Source organism: Toxotes jaculatrix, chromosome 2 (genome assembly GCF_017976425.1).
Source record: "Toxotes jaculatrix isolate fToxJac2 chromosome 2, fToxJac2.pri, whole genome shotgun sequence".
In the NCBI taxonomy this organism is placed as follows: domain Eukaryota; kingdom Metazoa; phylum Chordata; class Actinopteri; family Toxotidae; genus Toxotes; species Toxotes jaculatrix.
The window spans coordinates 11,135,111-11,150,720 of record NC_054395.1 but is presented as its reverse complement, the minus strand read 5'-3'; the positions used below and the strand labels follow the sequence as shown (position 1 = coordinate 11,150,720).

At 42.0% G+C, this 15,610-nt stretch overlaps 1 protein-coding gene across 3 annotated transcripts in view; it reads left to right on the top strand.

Moving 5' to 3' along the window:
• The window catches only part of soga1 (suppressor of glucose, autophagy associated 1), a 94,959-nt gene extending 79,379 nt beyond the window's left edge, over positions 1 to 15,580 (top strand). Inside the window, exons 16-24 of one of the 3 annotated variants that reach the window (XM_041066141.1) lie at positions 5,048 to 5,200; positions 5,643 to 5,759; positions 9,847 to 9,911; positions 10,137 to 10,284; positions 10,501 to 11,109; positions 11,231 to 11,498; positions 11,640 to 11,858; positions 12,664 to 13,094; positions 13,237 to 15,580. In XM_041066141.1, coding sequence (XP_040922075.1) covers positions 5,048 to 5,200; positions 5,643 to 5,759; positions 9,847 to 9,911; positions 10,137 to 10,284; positions 10,501 to 11,109; positions 11,231 to 11,498; positions 11,640 to 11,858; positions 12,664 to 13,094; positions 13,237 to 13,383 — 2,157 coding nt within the window. In that variant the 3' untranslated portion in view covers positions 13,384 to 15,580. Of the gene's footprint in view, positions 1 to 5,047; positions 5,201 to 5,642; positions 5,760 to 9,846; positions 9,912 to 10,136; positions 10,285 to 10,500; positions 11,110 to 11,230; positions 11,499 to 11,609; positions 11,859 to 12,663; positions 13,095 to 13,236 lie in introns of all 3 variants that reach the window. The other 2 variants (XM_041066132.1, XM_041066124.1) reach the window with 2 other exon arrangements.
• The last annotated feature ends 30 nt before the right edge of the window (positions 15,581 to 15,610 follow it).

The following is a 15,610-nucleotide window of genomic DNA, read 5'->3' as shown; positions in this document are numbered from 1 at the left end:
TGTTTTTTTGTTTTTTTACAAACGATGGCATTCTAAGGGGTCAATTTCTACTTCTCAATTCGACAAGTGGTTTATTTGTGCATCCAAGCCTTTCATTCTCTGTCTGTCTGTCTGCCTCATCTACAGGCGGGGATTAATGGTTTTAATGTTTTTTCCTTCTCCCCTCCCTTATTGTCTCTCTGTCTGTCTCGTAACGGCAGCAGAGGCGGTAATAGTGCTAATTAACGGCCTCTCAGATAGAACACAGCCGTGTGTGTTACTGCCTGGTAACTGAGATAGAGAGAGAGGAAAAAAGAGAGATGCAAGACAGCGAGAGAAAAGGGAGGAGACAGAGAGGCCTGGTGAAGTTGGGGAACTAAAAATGCTTTTTCATGTGTCCTTACCTCATGTCCCTGGGTGTACATCGCCCCACCATCTACCGTCAAAATGTGCATTTTAGATCCAGGTGTCATCATTTTCCCCCTTTCAGTTAAGTCTAAAAATCCTTTTCCTGACGGATCTTTCATTCACAATAATAACAATAAAATGACCTTGTCCTTAAGCTAACTACCACTAGTAGTAGTAGCACAGGTTGGAGGGTTGTATGTGGGTGTTAGTTTGCAAACATATGTTTTCCGTTTTCTGGATTTACTTTTGCATTATCTATCATTTTTAAAAAGTTCCACCGAATCCCATTCATTCCCTCAACATCCTGTTTCATATGTAAACCTGTAAACCCACATGAATATATTTTAACCACAAGGCCATTCATAGGAACCTTAAGCGTAGCCCCATCTCTCTCCACACCCTAATATCCTAATACTAACCCCAAAGATCAAATACGGTCTAACAACAATAAATTGTGTAACAGTAATACATTAACAATACCCAAAAAATGGACCAGAATGCAATCAAGAGCCGTGTTTTTGTTCTTCATTCCCTTCATTTACTGGGTGTAACAAATTCACTTCTGGTCCGTTGGGTTTGTTGAAAGTGCAGTCTGGGAAATGTTAGACGTTCCTGACTGAAGTACAGATAGATAGAGAGAAAGTAAAGGGCAACACTTTATCGTTAAAATATATTATAACTGCATAACTGTAACATCAGTGTGCAAAATAATTAGATTTAACAAAATAAAATGTGGATTCCTTCACAGTTTGAAGGCAGAATTTATCTCAAAAGCAGCTCCAGTTCAGTCAAAGATGATCATCTAGACATTAAAGAAAAGACAGATTAAGCAGCATTTTTATATGACGTCCACAATCTGCAATAACCAGTCACAGAGGGGATGAAATCCCAGGTACATCAGAGATGACTGGACAACTGATTACCCTATTAGCATAGATAAGTCAAATTACATTTAGAGAAGGACCAGTCATCACATTTGGTCATATTAGATATAATGCAATGATAATCTGAAATGAGGAAGAATGGGGGGGAAACAACGCACAATAAATCAAAACACAGAAGGGGAAAGGGACACACACACACACTGATGGAGTCATTAATCATCGTCATGATCAGAGAGATTATGTCCTCATGTTGTGGTGCAAGATCATTTGTCCTCTGGTTGGTTTGGCAGTTCCTCTCAGCAGCCAATAGGAGATGAGAGCAGGGTTACAAAGACATAACTCGCTTTGTTCATCAAATTCACTTACAAACCTCTGTGGCTTAATCAAAGATCAAATCACCCAGCTGCGATTCACTTTGGCCGAAACCAATTCATCTTGCCGAGCTGTGCGAGCCCACTGGAAGTATGAGTTTAAATTTTTATTATATTTGACTGTGTTGCATTTTATCTCTAATTTTGTCAAACTGAAAAACAAACACAGACATCTGTGCAAGACTTAAATGCCATTATTCACTTTCCTGCCCTGTAAACTACCCTACCAAAGTGTGTGTGTGTGTGTGTTACCCTGGCCTAGATGCCACAGCTGGATCCAATCTCTCCTCTGCCAGCAACGCACACTGTGAAGTATGCCATCAGTTTGCCCTAGTGGTGTGTGTGAATATGTCTGTGTGTTTTGTGTGTGTGTGTGTGTAGACACTCGCCAGCCAGCCGACCACATCAGTGCCAAGGTGTCCTGGCAGCGTGCAGCGACGCCTCCAGCTGTTGCTTTGTTGAGCAAGTCAACTCAATTTCAAACACTGTCCTACCTGTCAAACAGCTTGACAGGAAATTATCTTCGCCGTTCAGCCTGATAAACAAACACCGTCAATGAAGTAGAAATGACACCCAGAGAAAGTACAGCACTGGCTCCTCTTTTTTTTTTTTTTTTTTCTTAATCACTCATCCATCCTGACTGTAGGACATGTTACAAACACCTGCTGTCTCTGTGATGACACAGAGCGAGCAGCTGGAAGCCCTGATCACTCATTCGTCACATCTGTTGATTCTACAGCGCTTTTTTTTCCCCAGACAACTGAGACATCAATGTGCAACTCCAATGCAGGTGCAATTCAATTCCATTCCTTTATCTGTACTCTAAATATGACCCTAGAGGCAGAACATAGTTAGCTTAGCTTAGCTTAGCTTAGCTTAGCTTAGCTTAGCTTAGCTTAGCTTAGCTTAGCTTAGCTTAGCTTAGCTTAGATTGGCTTGGAAGATATTCAATAGCCACTGATATAAAAAGGTGAGATCAAGAGTTGAGAGGTGACTCAAGGAATTCAGTTTCACTAATGTCAACCTCTGTAAATGTAAAGCTATTTTCATCACTGTATTTAACATCAGTATCATGTGTATGAATTACATAAAATCTAGGTAATGTTTTCATTTATAAAGCTGGTGCAGGTCTTATCAGGAGTGTTGTGGATGCTGCTTGTCCTAGATGAACAGCTGATGGCTGGTAGGGCATACAGATAACATCAGCAGAGAAAGTCAACTGTGTTGTTTCTTAAAGGGAAAATCTGCTGCAGGCAACTAAGACACCGTGGGCTATTGTTCCCTCAATTATTATTATTATTTCCATAAACAATTACTCTTTGTTATCAGATCATTTCCTACAATGAAATGTTCACCCCGTCTCTGACCTTTTTTCATATTTTGTTTGTTAAACTATTGACCGTGTTTTCTTTTAACTATAATTAACCGAAAAATCACTTTAATGTCAGCAAATCAGGCATTGTCACCCCTTTAATATTTCACTAGAACAGATTTCACAAGAGTGTGATTTTTATACATTCTCTAATTGGTATAATATAAATAATGATAACACTGGATCTAATGATAGTGAAGTTAACTTATTCCTCTTAACCTCCCACTCTCCTCTCAAAGATCCCTCTGGGTTTAATTGGTGTTTGTTGCCACAGTGTTGTTTGTAACTCTCAGCTCTGAATTTCTATAAATACTTTCTTCTATTTCCAAGAACAATTGCTTCTCTATAGATACGCGAGGAAAACAACTAGAAAGCCACATGATGAATGAGGATGCAAACATTTCATCAGTGCCTGTTTTTTTTTTTTTCTGTTTTCTTTTTTTAATAATAGGAAAGATTCTTCAGTAAACAGTACTGGAAGTGTCCTAATAAGATTATTCTAGTAAAACTTAATTAATACATTTAGTTTTTAAACATATATTCAGGGTTTTTTGTAGAATAAATAAAAGTAATTGAGCTTGCTAAATGGTGAGTAGCGAAGCAGACGTCTCTCATCTACCAATAACTGCCAGTCATCCAGTAAAAATCACCCCCCCTTCTTAACGCCTCAGCAGTAAACCTCGTTAAGATGGGGGGCTCGTTAGGCCGCGTTCATCATTAATGAGAAACACTCTGTTGCCATAGGAGACGAGAGCTGGGCTAAGTGTGCTTTTGTTACACTGTGATTGGCTGCCAAACAGTTCCATTAGCACCTTATAAGGACTCCAGTGCCACTGAGCCAGACAGAGAGAGGCAGAGAGAGGATTGATGGGTCTGCGGTGTGTGTCTATATATGTGTGTGTATGCATATATATGTGTGTCAGTGTGTGTGTGTGTGCCTGTTTGTCAAATTGATGGGCCCGGTAGTGTCGGGTGTGTGAACTATGCGGCTCAGACATAGGAAAGGGGAAAGCAGAGCTGCTCATAAAAATTTCAAGCAATCCCACCAACAGGCTTTGTGACACCAGACTGGATTTATTACTTTAAAAAAAAAGGGGGGGGGGGGCAAGACAGCTCAAAATAGAGGGTGAAAAGAGCTGCAGAGAGAGGGTGAAGGGGTGAGATGGATGTCGAGAGGGTGAGAAGGGGTTAGAAGTGCAGAGAGATAGGAAAGGAAAACCCAGGAAAGATAGAGTAGGATTAGAAAGAGTCATAGAATTTTTTATTCTGAAGCAAAGATAAAAGTAGCAGACAAATGAGATGAAGATAAGAAAAAAAGCGAGAGAGAGAGATGGAGAGAAAATACTTTGAACTGTCATATGTAGAAAGAGACTCAAGCAGAGGAACGGAAAAAAGAAAAGAAGAGACGTCAACAACTTTCTAGATTCAATGAGCCACAGTACGACATCAAAATGATCTGATCCTGATGGAGACTGTCCCTTTTTTTTTCTTTTTTTTTATACACACAAATTGTATTTATGTCTGTTTCTATGTGAAGGAATTAAAGTAGGAAATTGTCAACCTCAGAGACCGTGTCTAACTGTTGAAATCGTCCATGAGATCATTTATAAAATGATCTCATGGACCCCAGCGTGTGGAGAAGCTGGGACACGTCTCTGTGTGGTCAAATGAGTAATCGTCATATTCATGACAGCTAGTAATTATTTGGATGTGCATGTGTTTCCCTCTGTATGCACAAACTGTTTGATATGGAAAGTGGCTGCATGCGTTTACTCAAGGGAATCAGTGAAGCAACCTATAGAGGAACTTGTACTTTACTGGAGTATTTTCACGTTGCACTACATTATACTTATACTCAAGAATGAAATATTGAACTTTTTACTCCACTGCCATGATCTGATGGCTTTTAACTGACAGATTCTCTACCTGATGAAGATCAGACTGAGATCTGAACATTGTAAATACATTTCTGACTTGGAGTGTGACTGTGATTTCGATATTTACCATGAATCTCTTTGCCCTCCCCCTTCCAGCTTGAGACCAAAGCAGGTAAAGCAGCTGCAGCCCTGTCCTCCACTGATGCACCGGATCCTCCAGACCTGAAGGTGGCGCTGAAGAGGGAGCGTGAAGAACACCAGCACCTCCTGGCTGAGTCTTATGCAGCTGTGATGGATCTAACTAAGCAGGTAAATGCTTTATGTGTGCAACCAAACTGGGCTGGAAGGCAACTGGCAAACAGTGACTTTGTTTATGTGCACAGAGGAAACGGCTCATTTGCAAACTGTAAAAACGTCAGAGCTGTTTGGATATTTTATCTAATATCTAAGTGTCCAACAAGCACTGGTTTGTGATTTTAAATTTGAGGTAAGAAGTACCAGTCAGTTGGAGAATCATACACTGGAAGTCTCTGTGGTTTTATGAGGCATGTTTCTAATTCAGTCTGATTAATTGGTTCAATTTTGAGTTATAAAGTGAGCCTGTGATTTGCTGTTGTAAATCACAGAGTTGAAGTTTTTATGTACATCATTGTGGGTTCTTCCTCTAAACATTCTTGTGGTGTGCATCTTCATCCATCTCTTCTCCTCCTCTCGCCTCTCCCCGCTGTGACCGAACCGGCCGACCAATCAGCTTCAGATCGGCGAGAGAAACTGGGGCAGAGAGAAGCTGGAGCTGTTGGAGAGGTTCAGCCAAGAGAGAGCTCAGTGGGAGCAGAGACTTAGAGAGGCCGCTGCACAACAGGGGAAGGTACGATGGGTTGCGGGTGTTTTGAGATAGCATGTGTATGAGTGTGTGTGAGATGTCAGAGATGAAGAGATATGTGTGAGGGTGTGTTTCTGAGATGAGGAGGTACAAGTCAAGTCAGTGGCTCGGATGTACGTTTCCTGGTTCGCTTGTTTCAGCACCTTCATGTCATGATTTCACAGGTTTGCATGGACACTTTTCACCTGAACCTCCCTCCAGTCCACTGCATGCACAGCCTCCATTTTTGTAATAATTACCTAACATGACTCAATAAGTGAATATTGAATACTCATTTTTTACCACAGACATTTCAAACCAACTTAATGTTCATCTGGGCCTTCTTCTGTAACATGGGCCGACATAAATTCAGTTTTTAAAAACAACCAAGCAGTGTGTTCAGGCTTGTTGTATCACACTGTAAAAACTTCCTGTTCCTATTGTATTTTCACTCTTACTCTTAGCAATCACACAGTTTGTATTTAGCATCTGTTAAGATGCGAACATGTCAGTAAGGCGTCACAGGAAATCATATCAATCATCATATCAGTTTGAATTAAGTAAAAATGATTGTAAAACATAAAAAGTATGAACAACAGAGAAACAAGGTTTGTTTGTTAAGGGTTGATTTCAACCCATTTTTTATTTTTTTTTTATTTTTTTTTTTTTTATTTTTTTTTTTTGGGGCATCTTAGTTCCCTCCCTTCACCCTTTCTTCTTTTTTTTTTTTTTTTTTTTTGGGAAATCAGACCCAACATTCCCCCCAGAGCAAGCACTTGGCAACAGTGGCAAGGAAAAACTCCCTTTAACAGGAAGAAACCTTGAGCAGAACCGGACTCTGGGTAGGCGGCCATCTGCTTCGACCGTTTGGGTTATCTGATTTTTTTAAATTTTTTTTTTTAGTGGGTGAGGGAGGGAAAGGCAGCCTAGGTGGTGCTGCTGCTGGATGCCGGCTCCTTTGACTTCTTAAACCTCTTTGGTTTCCTCAAGCCCAGAAAGTGGCGGGCTCTCTTCCACACAGAAGCTTTCTTCGTCTTCTTGGAGCCAATCTCCTCCGGCACCTTGGTCTCCTCCTGGCAGGTTTCCTCCTCGTGCACATCTTCAGACTTGTCCTCAGACTTTTCCTCCTCCTCCTCGTGCACATCTTCAGAATTTTCCTCCTCCTCCTCGTGCACATCTTCAGACTTTTCCTCAGACTTTTCCTCCTCCTCCTCGTGCACATCTTCAGAATTTTCCTCAGAATTTTCCTCCTCCTCCTCGTGCACATCTTCAGACTTTTCCTCCTCCTCCTCCTCTGTGATGTTCTGTCGGAGAGACTGGTTGTCTTCTTTCTCAGCCTCAGGCTTTGTTGACAGCTCAAGGCTGAGAGAAAGCTGAACTTGGAGCTGTGTTTTCAGCTCCTCCAGTTCTCTCCGCAAAGCCATCTCTTGCTCACTTGCTTCTTCTTGTGCACGTCTCATCTCCTCTGCCATGTTTTTACATAGGATGTCCTTCTCAGAGTTGAGAGAGAGCTGAATATTGAGCTTAGTTTTCAGCTCCTCCACTTCTCTCTGAAAAGCCACCTCAGCTTCAGTCTGTCTTAGTACCATCAGGAGTGAAGCTCCCAGTTTCTCAACTTCGTCTTGAAAGTCCTGGTTTTTGCGCTCCTCCTCCTGGAGTTCAGCCGTTAACTTCTCCTGGCTGATCTTGTGTGCCTCCGGCTGTTTCTTCTCCTTCATCTCAATGAGGCCCCTCGCCTGTGCAGCAACCTTGTTGGCGCTGAGGACCACTGCATCGGCGTATTTCTTCACGGCCTCCATGTCTGTTCTTGTCTTTTTCTCCCTGGCGATGGCCTGTTCTTTCAGGGATTTCTGCCTCTCCAGCTGTTGTTTGGTATTATTTAGCTGTTGTTTGGTCACATTCAGTTCTTGTCTGGTCTCATTCAGCTGCTGGCTAAGTTGGATTCTCCATTGTCTCTCTCTCGAGAGGTTGGCGCTCTCCATACCTAGCTGGTTATTGGGGTTGGAAACTTGCTGATGAGACCTAACAGTCTTTTTGCCCACATGTGGGGGTAGTCTGATGGACATCAGGGCTTGAGGCTTGGGTCTTGTACTTTCCATTTCTTCAGGTGGTAGAAGATGGTGGTAAAGTTTTTGCTTTTCTTCAAACGGGTATTGTCACTATCAGTGGTCTTCCTTTGATAGATGCCAAACTGTCGTTTTACTCACGGTGCTGGATCACTTGCCAATAGGTCTGAAATGATCTGGCTGACTGAAGAGCTGCAGTCTCACTTAATATAGAGAATGATGATGTCACTGGTCACTGGTCAGTGACATCATCAGTCAGAGTGCTATGATTCTTTTGATGTTAGCTTTGATCTCGAGGATCTTTTTGTTTCTTCTGCCTTTAACTTTTTTCTACGTGTTTACGTTCAAATTCACAAAGTGTGATTCAAATAAAAACCCAGGACACAAACTTGTCGTATTTTAATTCACTGTGCTCTCAGTCTCTCTGAGTGTGTCTGTGTCACGCTCCGTCAACCACAAGTCTTGTTCTATACCTACCCGACTAATATTATATACTGCTGGGCCTCTCAAACACTTCTTCTGAGATTTGATTACAGTGCTATCAGGCCAGATAGTTTTGCTTGAGGTAGAGCTCCTCAGAGTCACCATTCTAATGTTTATTTATAAATCATTTTTTTATATTATCCAGTTTAAATGGGATGTTGGGGTGGAATGTTACCCAGTGAGCGATCATTCAAATGTTTATCAACAATATTATGAGTTTATTTATATTATTAAGAGAATATTAAGATTTTTTTTGACACTGTTGCAGAGATAATTAAATTCTATGCGTGTTATGGTGTTGTACTGGGCTGCAGTATGTACACACATTTTTCTAATATTCTGCCACCTTCATGTATGTAAATAAGGGTCAGAAACATATAATTTAATGTATGTATTTCTGATAATGTCAACAAAAACCAACACTGTTAACTCTGTAAAAGTAGAAATTATGGCAACACAGTTTTAGTCAAAGTCAAAGTCTGCTTTATTGTCAATTCTGCCACATGTATAACACATACAGAGGATTGAAATTGCGTTTCATTCAGACCCATGGTTCAATAGAAAAGTTGGAGTACAGAAGTCTTTTATGTGATACTTCTTGAAGCTTCAAACAATAGCCCCATTTAATGTGATGGTTTTATTGGTTGTAGTTGGATTTTTTTACTTTCCAATGCAGCTTTAAAAAACAAACAAGGATCTAATCAAACATAATACAAGAAGGCTAGATTTTATTTATTTTTTTATTTGTTTTATTACTTTTGCTGTTAAATTTATCCAAGTGATCAGATTTGAGTAATAGAATTTTAGTTATTATAGGATTGTCTCATCTATTAGCACAGCTGTTATTTTATTACATTCTGAAATGCCTAATTCTAAGTTAAAGTTTCATCATTGTTTCAGAGCAGATCACACATAGTACAGACTTTCTACCAAAAATAAATAACATACATTGAATGAAGAGAAATGTTTACTGTAACATGTCCAAACTATATTTTGCTATCTGTCAGCAAACACATCCACCACATTTTTATCTCCTGCACTTCAGTGAGTTGCAGGCGAAAGTGAAAGTCCATCAGTGTAATGTCCTTTTGCTCTGAGGGGAAATTTGGCTTCAGAGTGTGAGATCGCCCCTCAAGTGTCAGAGATCTAGGGTACAGATTCCAGCCCAAATACAAGAAACAGGGTTAGGGTTTGTCAATGATCAAAGTAACAGAGATCAAAGAGTGAAAGACTTATTGTGAGGCATCTTACTAGACTGGAAAACAGAAATATCCAGGTGTATGATTTCAAGTATCATCAAGCAAATCACCCAAATTCCACTTCCTCCGGTCAAAACAGCTTCAGAGGAAATGGATAGCAAAGAAAGGAATGTGTCTACAGCGTCCCAGTCTTCTAGGGTGTGGAGAAAAAAAGTATAGAGAAGAAGAAAACTACAGGAGTTATTTGTGCAGATGATGCAGGTCATTTAAATGCTAATATACAGTAAAAAGCAGATTCAGCAATTTCCTTTTCACTGACATTCTGGGCTTTCTTTGTCCTCACAGACAAAGTCATCAGGTGGTGAATCCTCTGCAGATACAGTCGTTGCTAATGGGACAGGATCACCAAGGTAACAATTAAAAAACATGAGCTTACATTACTTAATTTGAAATGAGAAAATTTCCTACATTAACTGAAGAGTTCGGTTGGCATTAGGAACTCCTTCATCATTGTTTTTCATTTGCAAAACATTCAAAATGTCCCCGTAAACAAGTGTAAATTTGTCATCTTGAAAGCACAGCATGACTTTTCTTCTGTTTTCTCATCAACTCATTTTGGATTTTTTTATAAAAAGGACCAAATCTACACCAGAGCTGGATGGCTCAGACGTCAACGGGGCAGCCAACCAGGAGGAGAAAATCCAGTTTGCAGTCCCGTCTCTTTTGATTTGCCCAGAACTAGGCGACCTTACCAGGAAGAACTGGACCTATCTGACCAATGAGGTTAATAAGTTACAATTTTATACATTTACTGGTTTCAAATGTACAGTCAGTTTATAGTATATTATTATAGAATGTCACCTGTCTTTTTTTACTTCCTACTTATTGGCTCAACTTTTGGCAAACTAGTGATACATTGGCTGGATTTCCTTCTATATCATGTTAAAGAGGATAGTAGCAAAATGTGTAATAACTAAATACTGTTTTCTCATGTCTTAGACTCAAGAAGTCGGGGACACCTGTAAAACCTGGGACGGTCCCAGCGGCTCCTGCAGCAGCCTGGTGGGATCAGAGCTGGATCTGGAGTCAGTCCAGAGGAGCTACACTGCTCCAGACCGTACGGGCATCCGGATCTACTACAGCCCTCCTGCTGTGCGACGTATAGAGCACCAGAGAAGGAGCCAGGACGCCAAAGAGCCACAGCAGGCGCAGAACGGGAACTCTTCCCTGGGACTGAGTGGCAGGATAGCTGGAGTGGCTGCAGCAGAAACCCTTGTTGCTGTTCAGCAACAGCAACAACCCTCCCCCTCCTTCTCGTCCTCGTACGAGCAGTGGCTGAGCTCACTGTCCAAGCAGCACAGGGAGCTGCTGGAGAGCAGGAGCAGCTGCATCGCCGGCTCGATCCCCAGTGTCATCAACAACGGCGTTGGTAGCTCAGCTAACAGTGTGGTTGATGGGATGGCATCCTCTTCAGCTTTTCATGGCCTGGAGATTGGGGAGATTTCAGCCAACTTAAGTGATGACATGAAAGAAATGACCAACTGTGTCCGCCAGGCCATACGCTCTTCATCTCTGGAGAGGAAATCCAGCAAGGAACCTGGATGTCAGGTGTGATTTTACAGTCCTCAGTCCTCTATTTGGGTCTTTGATGATTTTCATGAAGAAAAGAGGGAACAACACTTGCTCTGTAACACTAAACATTCCCTGTCACATCCGTTTCTCCACACAGGCGGTTGGGATGTCCACCAGGTCCACGCAGACCGCTGCCCAGTACGTCAGCATTGGGCTTCAAACCGACAACCTTCCCAGCAGCAGGGGGACGGGGTTACAATCCAAAGCCTGGTCTCCTCGTCCCTCATCAACAACCACCTCCTCACTGGTGTCAGCCCGAACCCGGCAGATATCGACATCACTGGATAAGGTTCACAGCCGCATCGAGAGGCCATGTTGTTCACCCAAGTATGGATCACCGAAACTACAACGCAGAGTGTCTTCTGGTAATTTTTTTCTTAACATTTATTTCAACTCTCTTTAAGTTATGGTATTAGGCCTCTGTTAATCTGCTTCATGAATTTTCATTGTATACTAACATTTTTTTTTTTTTTAAGTGAGCTATTCATCACCTTCTCCGTTGTTAGGCTCCACCTCCAGACTGGATGGGACTTCCTCCTCCAGAGACCGCAGCCTGTGGAGCCTCCAGCAGAGACCCATGGGTGGAGGCGGAGGCTCGGCCTGGGCTCGTTCCACCACCACCAGGGACAGTCCCGTCCTCAGCGGCCTCACCGACGGCCTCTCTAGCCTCTTCAGCGTGGTGGAACACTCTGGAAGCACAGAGTCGCTCTGGAGGGGCGACGGAGGTAAGATACCGGTCAGATCTGTATGTTTCAATATACACTTCCTGTATGTTTATACAGGAAGTGTTTATTAAAAATAGGCCTTTTTCATGAAAGATGTTTTGACATGTAAGTAGAAAGGCACAGGTGAAAAAATAAAATAAATGCTTTCAGGGTCCTGGTATTGTTCATGCTGGCTCACTGTCATGACTTGGCAGTAAACAAAAAGAACAGAGCTATGTTTCATGTTCTTAGTGACACCTGTGCTTTTCCATACTTAACATTTATTCCAGGCATTCATGAACTTTTAAATTTAAAATTTGACAGTTTCCTTGCTCCAAAATAAATGCCACAAAGTGTATTTTCCACAGATTGTTCTCTGAAATCAGCAGCTGTTGTCAAACCACTGGGAAAGAAAAGTATTTTCAGCTTGTCTCAGTACAGGCTTCAAATAAAAAAGGAAGCTCATTATCAATTACTCTGTAAGTTATTTTTTGAATAATCTTATAAATCAATCATAGTAAACTCTATAAAATGTCAAAGCTGTCAATTTTGTTTTATCCTAACAAACGTCCAAAACCCAAACATATTCAGGTTACGATATTAGAAAACAGAAAGCCGGAGGAGAATAAAAACATCTATCATAAGTGAATAATTCCCAAACTTGCTGTGGTGCTCAAAGTCTCTATTCCTGTTAATTACATTTTGAATGTCACAGTGCAAGCATGCCTCCAGGATTCAATTATTCCTGTCAACATGGAGTCGATCTGTCAACCACAATTCATTGAAATCACTGTTATACCCATATTTGATCCCTGTTTACCCTTAGCAGCCAGCCAAGGGGCCAGTCCAGCACGGCAGCCACCTGCAGCAGGAAAACCCTCTGGGGTGGCAGTCTGTGGATCTGACCCCAGCTCTCAGCGGTACGGAGGCCTGGTCCAGGAGTTCTTCAGGAATGTCTGCAGCAGCCGCAGCCAGGGAGGAGTCACCCTGCCCGGGGAGAGAGCGCAAAGAGACTCCCTGGGCAGCCTCGGAGGTCTGGGTGTCTTGGGGGGTTTCTGTGCCGTGGATGAGCCCAAGCCAGAGTACGTGTCAGCTGGGGTTGGAGCACTGGCTGGACTGGGGGGAGGCAACGACAGTGTGACCAGGATAGTTAACAAGAGATTTATGAGACAGACAGCTGGGGAGGAGATGGTTAGTATCATGGGAGGGGGAAAGGAATCAACGAGCAACGTCGGGGCTGCAGGATCTGGGACAGAGGTGAGACCTTTTGAATTGTTTTTTAACTTTAAAACTCTTTAGCAAACTTTTAAAACTTACTTAAGGTTTGTAATCTGCAGTGCAGTGCAGTGCCAATCAGTTAAATAAGACGTCTTGTTAAATGACACGCTCCCTTTCCCAGGATGCACCCTGTGACTGTGCTGCCCAGTCTTCTTGCTTTGCTCGACCATCAAGAGCAGCAGCTCGCCATTCGCTCGGGCAGTGCAAGCACCGCCCACAAGAGTCTCCAGCAGCAACCGAGGAGAAGAGGGACGCCTGCAACGAGTGACGACATTTGGACTGCCACATGCAAAGACACGCAGCTTACAAGATGACACACACACACACACACAGAGCAATACAAACTTCACAGCTTCACAAACACACCACTGCCATAAAAACACACTTTTCCCCATCTCTCACATCTTCAAATGTACATACACACCTACACCCTGCCACACAGGCGCACTGCCAAACATAACACACACTGCTAGCACACTGCACAGACTGCCTCACAAACCCACTGCCACATGCACACATTCATACATTCATAAAAATACACCCATCTAGAGGGAGAACCCAGGCAATATTACACTTGTCTTGGACTGTACCATCCTGATGCCAAGGACAGCAAGAAACTCCTTCTCAGCAACAGATCGAACCATCACAAAACTACCAGCAGGACACACATAATAAGGCACACACATAATTATACACACATAACTGAATATATTCTAACAAATAAAACTATGATGTCAGGACTGGACCTAGTAACCCCTCCTCCCCCCTTCAGTTTACAGAATAACAGGTACTACAAATGGTCTGCTCTGGACTGTAAAATCCAACTTGAAAACGTCTTATTGCAGCCATGTTGGACCAGCAGCCATGTTGGATTCACAGATAATAAAGGAGAAAGAAAGGATGCAGTCCCAGTTTGAACATGCATTGGAAGTGCATGTGTCACTTTGGGAGCTATAAAACTGCAGAGACATCAGTCATTGCTGGAAAGACCTTTCATGTGTTGTTAGCAACTCTGAAAGCATCAGTCTCTGTAATCTGGTGGAAAGCTCCAATGATTTCTCCACAGATGATTTCGCTCTGAACCTTGTCATATACACACCTGCTGTGCTGGGAAATGCAATTGTACCTCTCAGATTGATTAGCACAATAAAATCCCAGCAAGTGTCTCCAACATGGATCTGAGAATGACACATCTTGATGGCTCATCTGATTCAGTTGCAGACTAGCTTCCAGTGTTTCTTATCAGCTCACACAAGGAAGAACTGAAAGACTGTTGGACTACGTACCCCAGCATGACCAGACTTGGACTCTATTGTCTATGTTTGGACTTGTCAGCTCTATAAATGAGACCGTTAAACTGATCTCAGAGTGGACCTCCTACCATTGTTGTTTAATAGCAACAACAAAAAAAATCTCTCCAGGCTTGCTTAGATGTAAAAGTCCACTGTGTTCCCAAAAGATCTTTGGCCACAAATACAGGGCCAGTTCGTGGCATTGTAGCCATGTCTTTAAACCTTGTAGATGTAAGAAAACTTAATTTGAAGATGTTACCCTCCAGGATCTGTCTGGGAACTTATCACCTTGGTTCGGACCTGTTACGGTAGGCAGGAAGTGCCTGCTTTCATATTTTTAAGATGTTTCTTCACTGATGTCAAGGTTCATCCACAAACCAGGCTGATGATCTGGTAGAGACATGTGGTGTATAGTCCTACAGCACACTGTCCTGAAACATTTCAGTTGCCTCCACTGATTGCAATCGATCAGAAATGGCCCCTCACCTTAGCATAAGGCCCATCAGCAGATTTCACTTGGCGTTGGATAGGAATGCACTGATTTAACTTTTTCCCACTTCTTGTACCAGAAAAACCATGTTCATCTGCACTGAATTTTTGCATTGCAACTTTTGGAATCTGATTTACATATTTACCTGATACCCATCAGCTTTATCAGTGCATCCCTATCCTGTATGCTTCACAGGATCAGATATGAACACTAGGAAAAAAAAAACACTGATACTCAGTGTGTCCAAACATATGTACCATCAACCAGAAACACTCACTAAGTCTAAATTGTGTCCAAGGAGAATTTAATCAATGCATTCCTTTTATTAGAGAAAACATTCACACTTTTCTGAACCCAGTTCTGTGTGTGTGTTTGTGTATGGTTTGTGTGTGTGTTTGGCCGTTCACTTCTCAGCTTTCTGGCGGACCACTACATCATTCCTGGGTCTAGTAAGATTCTCAGCTTTTACTTCCCCCTTTCTCTGCTCTCCTCTCTCACGTACAGCTGTCCTTGTTTTTGTACAAACCCTATACACATTTTGAAAATGTAGCGTTTTAAATGAAATCTTGGTAAACAAGCAGCTAAGAGCTGTGACTGTCCAACTGCAGAGTACTTAAAGCACTGAAAGTTCTTTTCTTCTTTTTGTTTTTCTAAGGAATTATTTTATTAAATTCTTAATTTACTTCTCTATTTTCAATTTGTAGTCAAACAAA